The sequence below is a fragment of the Gossypium arboreum genome, chromosome 5 (genome assembly GCF_025698485.1).
Source record: "Gossypium arboreum isolate Shixiya-1 chromosome 5, ASM2569848v2, whole genome shotgun sequence".
Lineage (NCBI taxonomy): Eukaryota > Viridiplantae > Streptophyta > Magnoliopsida > Malvales > Malvaceae > Gossypium > Gossypium arboreum.
The window spans coordinates 30,232,364-30,243,420 of NC_069074.1; the positions used below are offsets into that span (position 1 = coordinate 30,232,364).

Consider the following 11,057-nt stretch of genomic DNA (forward strand, 5'->3'; position numbering starts at 1 on the left):
TTTATTTGTATTATTTAAAAATTAAAGTCTAATTAATAATTTTGTTAATCGATCTTCTTTGAATTTGTACACGTGGCATTTTAATATTTAAAGGTCTTATTTAAAAATCAATGCGTAATTGATAACAAATATTTTAATATAACATAATTCAATTAACAATGTTAACAATTAAACTTTTAACTTTTAAATTTAATAAGTAGAATAAATTTCTAGATTAATAGTAGATAACTAAATTTCAAAGCTATGAAGAATCTAAAGATTGAAGGAAAAATTAGACCTCAAGGCAATTATATGCTATACTATTTTTGTTTTGTCGGCTAACCTCGTTAAGTTTCGATTAAATTTAGAGTTAAGGTCAGACTTTTAACCGAAAGCAACACTCACAAAATTTTTTCTTGACCTACAAAACTCCAACTTAAAATCTTAGTTAAAAAATATTGAACTTCTTACTACTTCACCTAAATCAGATGTTTAATATTATAAGTTATACAGTAGTACAATATAATGTGAGAGTTAATAAAATGTATGAAATCATACCTGATTATCGGTGGTCCAAAAGATTTGTAATGATTTGCGTAGGTTACTAAGTACATTGGTCATTTAAGGAAGGCTTTGTACGTTTGTTTCGGTACCATTAAATAAATACTGTATCGATGGAGTTGTATAATCGCAAGGTAGGTGTCTGAAATTTTAAAAGTTTAAATCCTTTCATTTCATACATTATTAAAATAAAGGGTAAATTATACTAACAGTCACTCAACTTTGGGGTAACTAACAAAACAGTCACCTAGGTTTCATATCAGTCACTCAACTTTTAAAAAATAACAAAACAGTCACTAACGTTATAAAAAAGTGACAAAACAGTCACCGATTAACAGTTTCCGTTAGGGGGTTAACGGGACCCCTGATGTGGCAAGTTAACCAGCTGATGTGGCAAGTTAACTTGCCACATTGGATATACACAGTAAAACCCACCCAATTTAAGAAAAAATTGAAAAAAAAATAACGTTAATAACAGAGAAGAAGAAGAAGAAGAGACTGTAAAAAAAAATCTTCTTTGCCTCTTCCTCTGTAACCTTCTGCCATTGTTGTCCTGGCAATATCGATCTTTCAATTTCTTGGATTTCCCATGGAATCCATCTCAAAAAAAAATTCTTATCTTTTCAAACAAAGTCTTCGCTGCTGGGTTTAAGTCAATGAGTTCTTCTACAAATCTCTACAATTTCTCTGTTTGGTATTACAACACATCTAGAAATAACGCCCTTGTTTGGTTGGCTAATAATTCTCTGCTGACCCAAAATTCGTCTCTTGTCATCGACTACTGATGGTGTAATTTACCCGATTAACACAGCCAAGAAAAAAGTGATGACAGGCAGGCAACTTGTCGTAGCAGCAGCTAAAGTTGCAGTGGTATAAACAAGGGCGATACCATTGATATCCAAGCTTAAAGTTATCCTGAAATCTAAAATTTATCAACAGTTGATATGATTTCTTCCACTGAAATGGCTGTGCAAAAACCTTAACAGCATCCATAGCTCTTCCTTCTGTAAGCTTCTTCTTCCTACACAAACTATTCAACAAAGTAGTATAACTCAATGAATCTGGTACAAATCTTTTATTCAACATATCTTCTAACAAATCTACAGCTCTATTCACTTGACTCTTCTTGCATACCCCTTGCATTAATATCCTATAAGACTCGACATTAGGCATAACACCTCTCTCAAATAATTTTTTGAACAGTTTGTATGCAATACTTAAGTCCCCATTCAAACAAAATGCACCCATCAAAATGTTGTAAGATTTGGTATTGGGGAAAACACATTATTTATAGGCAATATTGAAAAGGTTGAAAATAGGCATGATGAAGTCACAATGAGAAACAAGCAGCTCGAGGATATGATTTAAGTGTCTGGGTAAAGACTTAACATTGAATTCAAGCATTTTGTAGAAAACATTGAATTCAAGCATTTTGTAGAACACATTGAGAGCTTTCTGGGATAAATCAGCTTCAGCATAGATTTTGATGAGGTAAGAAAAGAGAGTCGACATAGATTTTGATCGGATTTGAGACGAATGAGAAGGTTGTTGACAAGATAGAAGTGCTTGGAACCACCGAGTTTGAGAATGAGGATGAGGAAGGAAGAGTAAGAATGACAAAAACCGGGTTGGGTGGTGGCAACATCGAAGATTTCTTTAGCGAGGGGAGGGTCGAATTAGGCGGAAATCAGTTTCAAGACTCGCGTAAGGGAAACTATTAGCGACAGCGACGGTTGCCGTTGATTTGAAAATTAGACACATCTCTATTTTTTCTCTTCTTTTTCTTTTTCTTCTCCTTTTCTTCTTCTTCTTCTTCTTCTTTTTCTTCTTTTTCTCTTTTTAAACCCTAAATTGGTGCTGATAGGGCTGTTAAATTGGTGGTAACCAGCCACCTGGAGACCGTCATCTGCCATGTCACTTTACTGTGACGTCTGTGACGGAAAGGACTGTTTTGTCACTTTTTTAAAGTTGAGTGACTGAAATGAAATTAAGGTGACTTTTTGTCAGCTGCCCCAAAGTTGAGTGACTGTTGGTGTAATTTACCCTAAAATAAAATAAAATAATTTAATATACATAAGATTGTTTCTTTTATCTTTCTCCATATTTCTCTTGATCCCTTATTCTTTCTCTTCTTTTTTATCAATACAATATTAGAATAGAGAGGAATCATGCAATTTACATGAAAAAAAAACCCTTTAAGCATTGATCCATACAAAATTCAGTTTTTTTTTATTACTACGAAAAATAACAAAAGGAATAAAAATAGCAACGTCTCATGTGGACATTTGGTACAACCGTTTGTATATCTAAAATTTGGTAAAAATATTAAATAATATTCACTTAAACTAAATATATTATGTCATATCCTAAAAACTGAGTTAGAAGAATTGAATTGTGAAATTATGTTAAGTGTGTTAATTTGGTTTAGTGGATAGGTGTTGTGCTTATATATTTGAGGTTCTGGGTTTGAATGTTTTCCTTAAATTTTTGCTATTTTTGCTTAAACCTCTACCTTTGAATATTTGATTTATATATTAGTTTCGCTCAATTAATGATAGAATGAGCTTGCTGGTTCAATGGTAAAGTGTTAGCTTACCTTTTGGTTTTGTGTTTGAGTTCCTGCGTGCAAAATGGAATATTAATTTTGTTTTAAACTCAGGGAAGTTTTAAAATTAGTGGTGAGGGATTTTAGGAGAATCCTAAAATCCCTCTCTCACAACCGTCCCTCTCTCCCCACTCTCTCTCAATTTGATGTCCAGTCTTCCACTTTCACCATTTTTTCCCTTGTTTCAATTTGAGTCCTTTTTACTTCTCTTCTATCGAAATTGCTTTCTCGTTCACAAATTTTGTGTTTTCTTTCTTTTATTGTTTCAAATCATGCGTTGGTGTGGTGTGAATTTTAATGCCAAGTTCTTTTTGGCCGTTCCAATTTTTGGTGTTGGCTTTGTTTGGTAGGATTGTTGAGTTGTGGTTTCGGTTTCTGGTAAGTACAAGAATGAACATATCTTTTCTCTATAGTAAATTTTGGGTTTGTGCCTCTTTTCGTGCAAAGAGGTTGTTTTAATTGGTTCTCATTGTAATTGGTTTTGTGGAATTTTTTTAGGAAAATATCGTGAGACTAATTTTCCTCCGACAATTAGTTAGCTTTAGGATATTTTCCGCAATTCGGGTAAGCGATCGAACACCTTGTGAGGGTTGTCTTTGTTTGCATTAAGGTTGATAGCATTTATTTCGCTTGTGGACAAATTAATGTTTGGGTTAGGGCGTATCGATTCTAATTGTTCATTTTGGATACTGATTTTAGGGGTCTATGATTGTGGCGAAGTATCGTATTTCAAAAATAATCGAGTGTGTACCGGAAAACTAAAAAAAATAGTGAATGATAGAATGCCGAAAACTAGTCTGTCAACGCCACACGGCCTGGCAGTGTGGCAGGCCATGTACGACACAAGGTCGTTTACTAGACCGTGTGCAACACACGGTCTGGACTAATTGGGTCGTGTGGGCCACACGGGCGTGTAGGCCTATTTTCTAAAAATTTCTTTCCAGGCCTGATTGGATCCGTGAATCGTAATTAGCCTTTCCGTATGGTTCATATTGCTTAAATGAGACTTGTAAATAAGGTATCTGTGCATATGCTTCTGTGTTGATGTATTTAAGGTTTATGTAATATATATTTGTATATGATACTGATAGTTCTAATGGTATGCCCTAATTTTGCTATGTTTGTATATGTATGTATAATGTACGATTATGTTAATTTGTATTTATGGATCTGTTATAACCATGCATGTGATTTCATGACAAAATTGATGTGTTTTCTATAAGGTTTGATAAATCTATCTTGTAAAGCATGAACTTCCATGCCTTCTGTTTTTGTTATTGCATATCAGCATATCCTATATGCTCATCATTCTGATTTCGTATATGCATGCCATGAAACATTGCGTGGGGTTTTGGATATTGATGAAAGGAGGAAGATTCTGGCAGTTTAATGATCTGGACATTTTGTCGTTTATCCACATTTCTGTCCGGTAGCTTGTCTGCAATTATGGTGGCTTGACCACATATGTTTGTTTTGGCAACTATGCTACAATACAGTGGCTTGTCCACATATATCTGATCTGACAGTTTTGTTGTAAAATCTAGTGACATTGACCCTAATTATTCTATTGGTGTGATTTAGTTGGATGAGTTCTGGGGAACTCCATTTTGGTGTGTAGCAGAGTTGGGTAGGACGTTTTCTGAAAAATCTGCATTATGATTTTCTAAAAAATATCGCATTGGCATAATCATGCATACTCAATTCAGTTTGATTGATTGTTATGAAATTTATTTGTGATTTTTTGATTTGTATATTGTATTGTGTGTGTTCTCAGTTTGAGTTTTAGTTACATACTGAGCTTTATAGCTCACTCCTTTATTTTATCTCTGACTTTCAGGTAATCAGTAAGTTTAGAATTGGACGGTGTGCGGGAGCTCATATGGTTTTATCAGTTAATTAAAATATGGTGATTTTTAAAATTATTTATTTTGGACTTTTGGGACTATAACTTGTTTTTGGGTTTTGTTTTGGTTTCTATTTAATTCGTCGATATTGATATTTGCATAGGAAAGGATTAATGAACATGAAAAAATATGAGACAACAAGTCACAATTAATAAATCCAACAATTATATACAACTATTCTAAGTAAAATGTAACCAAATTATTAATCATGGATGGTGAACAATCAATACAAAAATAATATACAACAATAATTAACATGGCACAAGATAAAACGATCCACGAATATGTACAAAATAAAATGGAATTAAAAATCAATATAGTATTGGACATTTTCAAAATAATGATGAATTAATTAACACATAACATAAGTTGATAAATTTGTATAAAAACTAGGGATATATTATCATTTGAAATAAATATTGTAAAATAAAGCCTTTGAATTGAATAATATGCATAATATTTTAAGCACAAATCCATTTGAAAATTGACAACATGCATGATAGCTTAAATAGCATATAAATATAAAAGAATAATAAAACACATTATAAAATATAACGTACATAATAAATTCATAAAGCATGTATATATAAATAAATTTGGGAATAATTATTTTTAAAAAAATGAAATTAATAATGTATGAAAAAATAAAGTAAATATATAAATTATTCATGTAACAAATTTTAAAAACATAGTCATATACACAAAAGGTAAAAAAAACTTTATTTACAAAATACATAAATTTAGTGATATATATTTATAAAACTATATTTATAAAGGGAATTTTAAAGCAAATAATATATAACTTAATTTTACATGTGGCAAATTGGTTTGGATTGATGGCACATATAAGTAACACATATATAAGGATAACAAAATATGAGAGTGTATACAATAAATAAATGGTATGATTTAAAATATAGTTCTTAAAAGAAACACATTATACGCATGAATAATTTTAAATATATATATATATATATACATAAAAGAAATATTAAAATGAAATCAATAATGTAGACTATAATAAAATAATTTAATATGAGTTATATTCAAGTGAGGCAATTTTAGAAATAATTGAATGTTAAAACAACATGGAATAAAAATATGAATTATGAAATTAACTTAATTTTATCATATTCTATACATTTAATAAAACTAAAATCAATTAAGTACAAATTTACTAAAAGCTATACCTATATAAAAATAAACAACGTATGTAGATTAAATATAAACACTAAATATATATTTAATAATTTATATGACACATAAAATGGACGAATTTCTAAAAACGGATATAAACATTAAAATATGTGAATGAATTCAAAAGAAATTACAAAATAACATGAAATTAATAGCATACATAAACCCAAAAGAATTTTATTACAAATAATACACCAATTATTAAAATGATTGAATAGAAGAGAAAAGATTATAATAATATTTTTAAAACAAAATTCCATTATCAAAACAACTTGAAATATAACAGCCAACAATCAAACATGTAAAAGGCACTGTACATGCAGTAAAATAAAAAAAATGAGGATAAAAACTTAATTAAAACAACATTGAATTAAGATGCCCCAGATATGTAGCAGATGCCCCAGATATCACAGCTTAGGCTTTCGTATGCGAACTCCGTGAAGACTACTTTGAGTTTAACATGTGTTTAAAATATCCAAAGTAGTTTGTTGATGCCCCGACATGTAACATATTTCACTTCTTGTCGAATCTAGTATAGCAAGATCACTGCACGCCTTTCAAAATTTGAGCTGCCCTTTCGGGGTTTCAACTCAAAACCCTTTTGGTCTCAAGGCGCCTTTTGTGGTTTTTCACCTTGGCCTCTCCATTTTTTCTTTTTTTTGATTTTTTTGATTTTTTTTCTTTTTTTTTGAAAGAGAAGTCCCAAAGTGCCCTTTGTGGGTTTTCACCTTAGCTTCCCTTCTCCTTCAGACAAAGTACTCCTTGACCGAGTTCGAATTCACTGGCTGTTGTTTGTCAAACCCTAATAAAAGAGGGTTCAATGATTCTCAGCGGACAAGAATGAAGTTGCTGACTTTATCCTTCAACTTGGAAAGCTGAGGTACAGAGATTACTTTCGAAGCATACATCCCACCATGACTCGATGATGTTTCTGAAGCATCCCTAATCTTCATAAATTGCCTCCAACTGTAAAGTTGCCAAATGAGCGTAGCAAATAGGAGCCACAACAAATATGGTTGTGGTGCTCCTTTGATACATATAGGATAGAGAATGAACAAACTCTTGCAGATCATCAGCCGAAACCCCAGCCTGGTCTAAGAGAACATGATAGTGGGTCTGCCTCGTGATTCCAATCATTCCAGCATGGGTACCAAGGTAAAAAACCATTGTTCTTTGGATGGCATACTTTGTTGTCAATGACAGTACCATGTAGCACATTGTCAGGAGATCCTTCCTGAAAAAACTTGGTATGATGGTTTTTCGTACAACAATAATCACAATCTTTAGGATTCCACTTCTCGTTAAGGAACTTGCAAGCCTCAACAACTTGATCAAAACTTGATTGAATTGAAACTCGCTAACCTCATCCCTGAAAATAATGATTTGAACTTCCCTGAACTTGTATAGAAGTCTAAGAGAGCTTCCTTCATGATACTGTCATACACTTTGTCAGAAACTGGTTTTGATGAAAGAATCTATCATTTTAAGCTTCAGAGACTGTGTACGGCCTGATGCCCCATAGCTGGAAATCAATGGCCACCGCCTGGAGCTAACCATTGACGGCACATCAGACTGCTCAGGAAAGCCAAACAAGGTACCCATTCTAAGGATGATGGTTGGAACCTTTGAAACAACTGGAATTGAAGGTGTTTGCCCCAGCGTAGGCATAGAGAGTAGGCGGTAGTTTCTTATGCCAATTTTTACCAGTCTCAGTCATCTTCTATAATTTATTTTTTTCTTCTTTTTCTTTTCTTTTGGCAACCTTTGTTGTACTGTGGTATGGCGCATTATCTTTGAAAAGACTGCAAACTTTTGGCATTATGCAGTTATATATAATCTTTTTTTTTTGAAATGGATGACTTTTGACTTTGTAATATTGGCATACGAAGCTATCTCCCCCTCTTAATGGAGTAGTTGACGCCCACAAAGATGAGTCATTGTCAGCTTGAAACTTTTGATGAGCTCGGGCGCATAACATATATGCCCCATAAGTCTTGACTCCTTAAAATTTGGCATTCATTGTATAACTGATGCGATCCCTTTCCATGGTGGACCAACAGTACCCCAAAACCTCATGTTTATCCTAACAATTGCAAGCCCTCCTGCATGCGTCTTTGGACCACATTTTTGAATTCCCATAATAGTCTCAACAAGGTCTTGTTTTGTCTCCTCAGCTAATTCCAATTTCACAATCTTTCCTTCCTCTAAGGCTATATTTCCTATCACCACTTCATGGGGTAAAAACCATTTTCAACAAATTCAGAAACAAGTCACAATTTCTGTCACCTTCAAAATACTGAGATTCCTCTAAACACATATCGCACTTATATAATATGGGGTACGGGGGCTGCAACGGCTTTATATAATATGGGGACACCACATGTGAATCAAATAAACTTTGATATAACTCCTTATACGACATTAGGATTGGCGTAAATTGGAGCTTTTCAAAATTTTTCCTTACGCTTGATTCCTTCTTTGTCGAACCTTGTTGCCCCACCGTGGTTACCTTTGGTTGATTGATAGTTATTGACCTTGAGTGATCTTTATTGTATGAGCTCGTACTGTTCACTTCATTCTCTCTTTTCTTTGGAACTGACCTCTTGGTAGTTTCTCCAACTTCAATCTTGCCACCTCTTATGGCATTCTCAATCATCTCGCCTGCCATTATTATATCAGAAAAACTTTTAGTAGTATTCCCAATCATATGGGTGATGAATAGGGCCTTCAAATTATTAATGAAGAGCATTGTGGTTTCTTTTTCAAGGAGCGGTGGCTGAACTTGCATGGCCACTTCCCTCCACCTTTGTGCATATTGCCTAAAATTTTCATTAGGCTTTTTCTCCATGTTTTGCAGCGTGATCCTATCTGGAGTCATGTCAGTCACGTGATTGTACTGCTGCATGAAGGCTTGTGCAAGATCCCTCCATGAACTTATTCTAGCCCGGCTCAGTTAATTGTACCACTTGGCTGCTGCTCCAACTAGACTATCTTGGAAACAGTGTATCAGCAACTGGTCATTATTTACATATCCCATCATGCGTCTGCAAAGCATCGTAATGTGGGCCTCTGGGCAAGTAGTACCATTGTACTTCTCGAACTCCAGTATTTTGAACTTATGGGGAAGCACCAGATCTGGGATCAAACTTAAATCTTTGGCATCAATCCCATGATGCCCCTCAGCACTCTCCAATGTCTTGAATTTTTCCTCTAGCCATCTGCAGTGTTCATCCAATTGCCTTGCAGCTTCGGCTCTCAAATCTTCCTTTTCTACCATATCTAGATCAGGAATGACTGGATTGGCAGAATTGTCACCCACATTGAATCCTAAACTAGTTTGGAAGTTCATGGGTACTCCAGTATCGACAGGCTCCTGTTGAGGCCTTATCGTGACAGATGGCCTCCTCGGAAGTACCTCAGTATGTGTTGGCACATGGAGTGGGGTAAAACCCGGAGGAGGATCCTCGTTATCCTCTCTAGTAATAGCCATAGGGGCCTTTCCTTTATTGGTGGCCCTCAGCAGCTGAACCATCTCAGCCATCATATTCTTCTGAGCCTCTAGCATTTGCTCCCTCATGTCATTTTGCATCTTGGCCAACTGCTCTTGCAATTGGTCTTGCATATCCTTCTGTAATTGCTCAAACCTCTGATCCATATTCTTGGTTTTCGCTCGAGTTCCGTACGGATGTGTAATTTTCAGATTTTCCTCTCTAATTTCTGTAGTAATTTTAACTAATTAGAGTTTCTCTATAATTTTGAATGCAAATGGTGCAATGAAATGCTACAAGATGCAAATGAATGCAAAAGGTATCGATCTCGATTCAATCTCATTTAGAAAACTTTATTTAGAAAAAGAATATCTTTACATATAAATGGATTACAAATATGCTTTCGCCCTAATGCCTAAAGTTTTAACAACAAAACAAACTCTTGGCCACGATCAGATTGTAGCTCATATTGGTGCTCAAAATGTCAGCCTATACCACCAATGTCTGTAAATAATCAGCTGCCTCCTGAGTTTGAGCTACGACCTCACCTGTGGGGTAATCCATGCAGCTAAGGGCACCTCCTCCAATACCTGTGAAGTTGTTCTGATTATTTTGAGATAGATTAGCGAATAGGTAGGTATCCGGCTCTACAGTGTGCTACCTTAAAATAATATCCTATATCCTCAATGTTTCTTGAGAGCTTTCAGATTTCTACCCACGCAGAGCATCCTGCCTCGGTACCTTCGCAGCATAGCTAATCTTTAAAGGTCTTTGTATGATACTGTCTTCTTTAATCGCTTTCTTTCACCCTTGCTTGCATTTCCATTGTTTCTGATAAGTACAACAGTAAGCTCAAGCTTGTTGTTTGGTAGCGGTCCTATAGTAAACGAGCTTTTTACCATCATAGGCAAAATTATTTCCATCCAACTCATTTTATAGGTCTCATGCACTCTATCAATCACTTTCCTTCCAATACCCTTACCATCTACATGGCAATCGTCTTTATATGAAAGAGAAATGCTATAATGGTAGAAGTGTCCATCAATACTCCCACACTCACTTTGAATTGCTCATCTATCCTCTAGTCAAGCAAATACTGCAAGTCCCCTTAGTTATTGTAGAACAACTACTTGGCTTCATTACTCCATTGATCCCATATTTCCTTTAACTCCTGGAGATTATTTTGCGCTACGCTGATGCGAGTGTAACCCTATAATTCTGATGTGTATCCTTCAGTTTTTCCTTTGACCATTTATGGACGTTAACGTTGCCCTCATTTCTATCAAGAAGTCCGTTCTCCATAATAAAACTTTCTAACTTAGA

The 11,057-nt window shown here is 34.4% G+C and overlaps 1 protein-coding gene and 1 pseudogene across 1 annotated transcript; both read right to left on the reverse strand.

Annotated features, from left to right (window-relative positions):
- Positions 1–1,311: 1,311 nt before the first annotated feature.
- Positions 1,312–8,914, reverse strand: LOC108451459 (pentatricopeptide repeat-containing protein At4g01400, mitochondrial-like; annotated as a pseudogene).
- Positions 8,915–9,199: 285 nt separating this feature from the next.
- Positions 9,200–9,811, reverse strand: LOC108451460 (uncharacterized). Its single transcript, XM_017749148.1, has one exon. The coding sequence runs from the start codon at positions 9,809–9,811 to the stop codon at positions 9,200–9,202; it is 612 nt and encodes a 203-aa protein (XP_017604637.1).
- Positions 9,812–11,057: the final 1,246 nt, after the last annotated feature.

Excerpts from the sequence above, each read along its gene's own strand:
- LOC108451460 (XM_017749148.1), bottom strand. The coding sequence starts at position 9,811 with ATGCTAGAGGCTCAGAAGAATATGATGGCTGAGATGGTTCAGCTGCTG.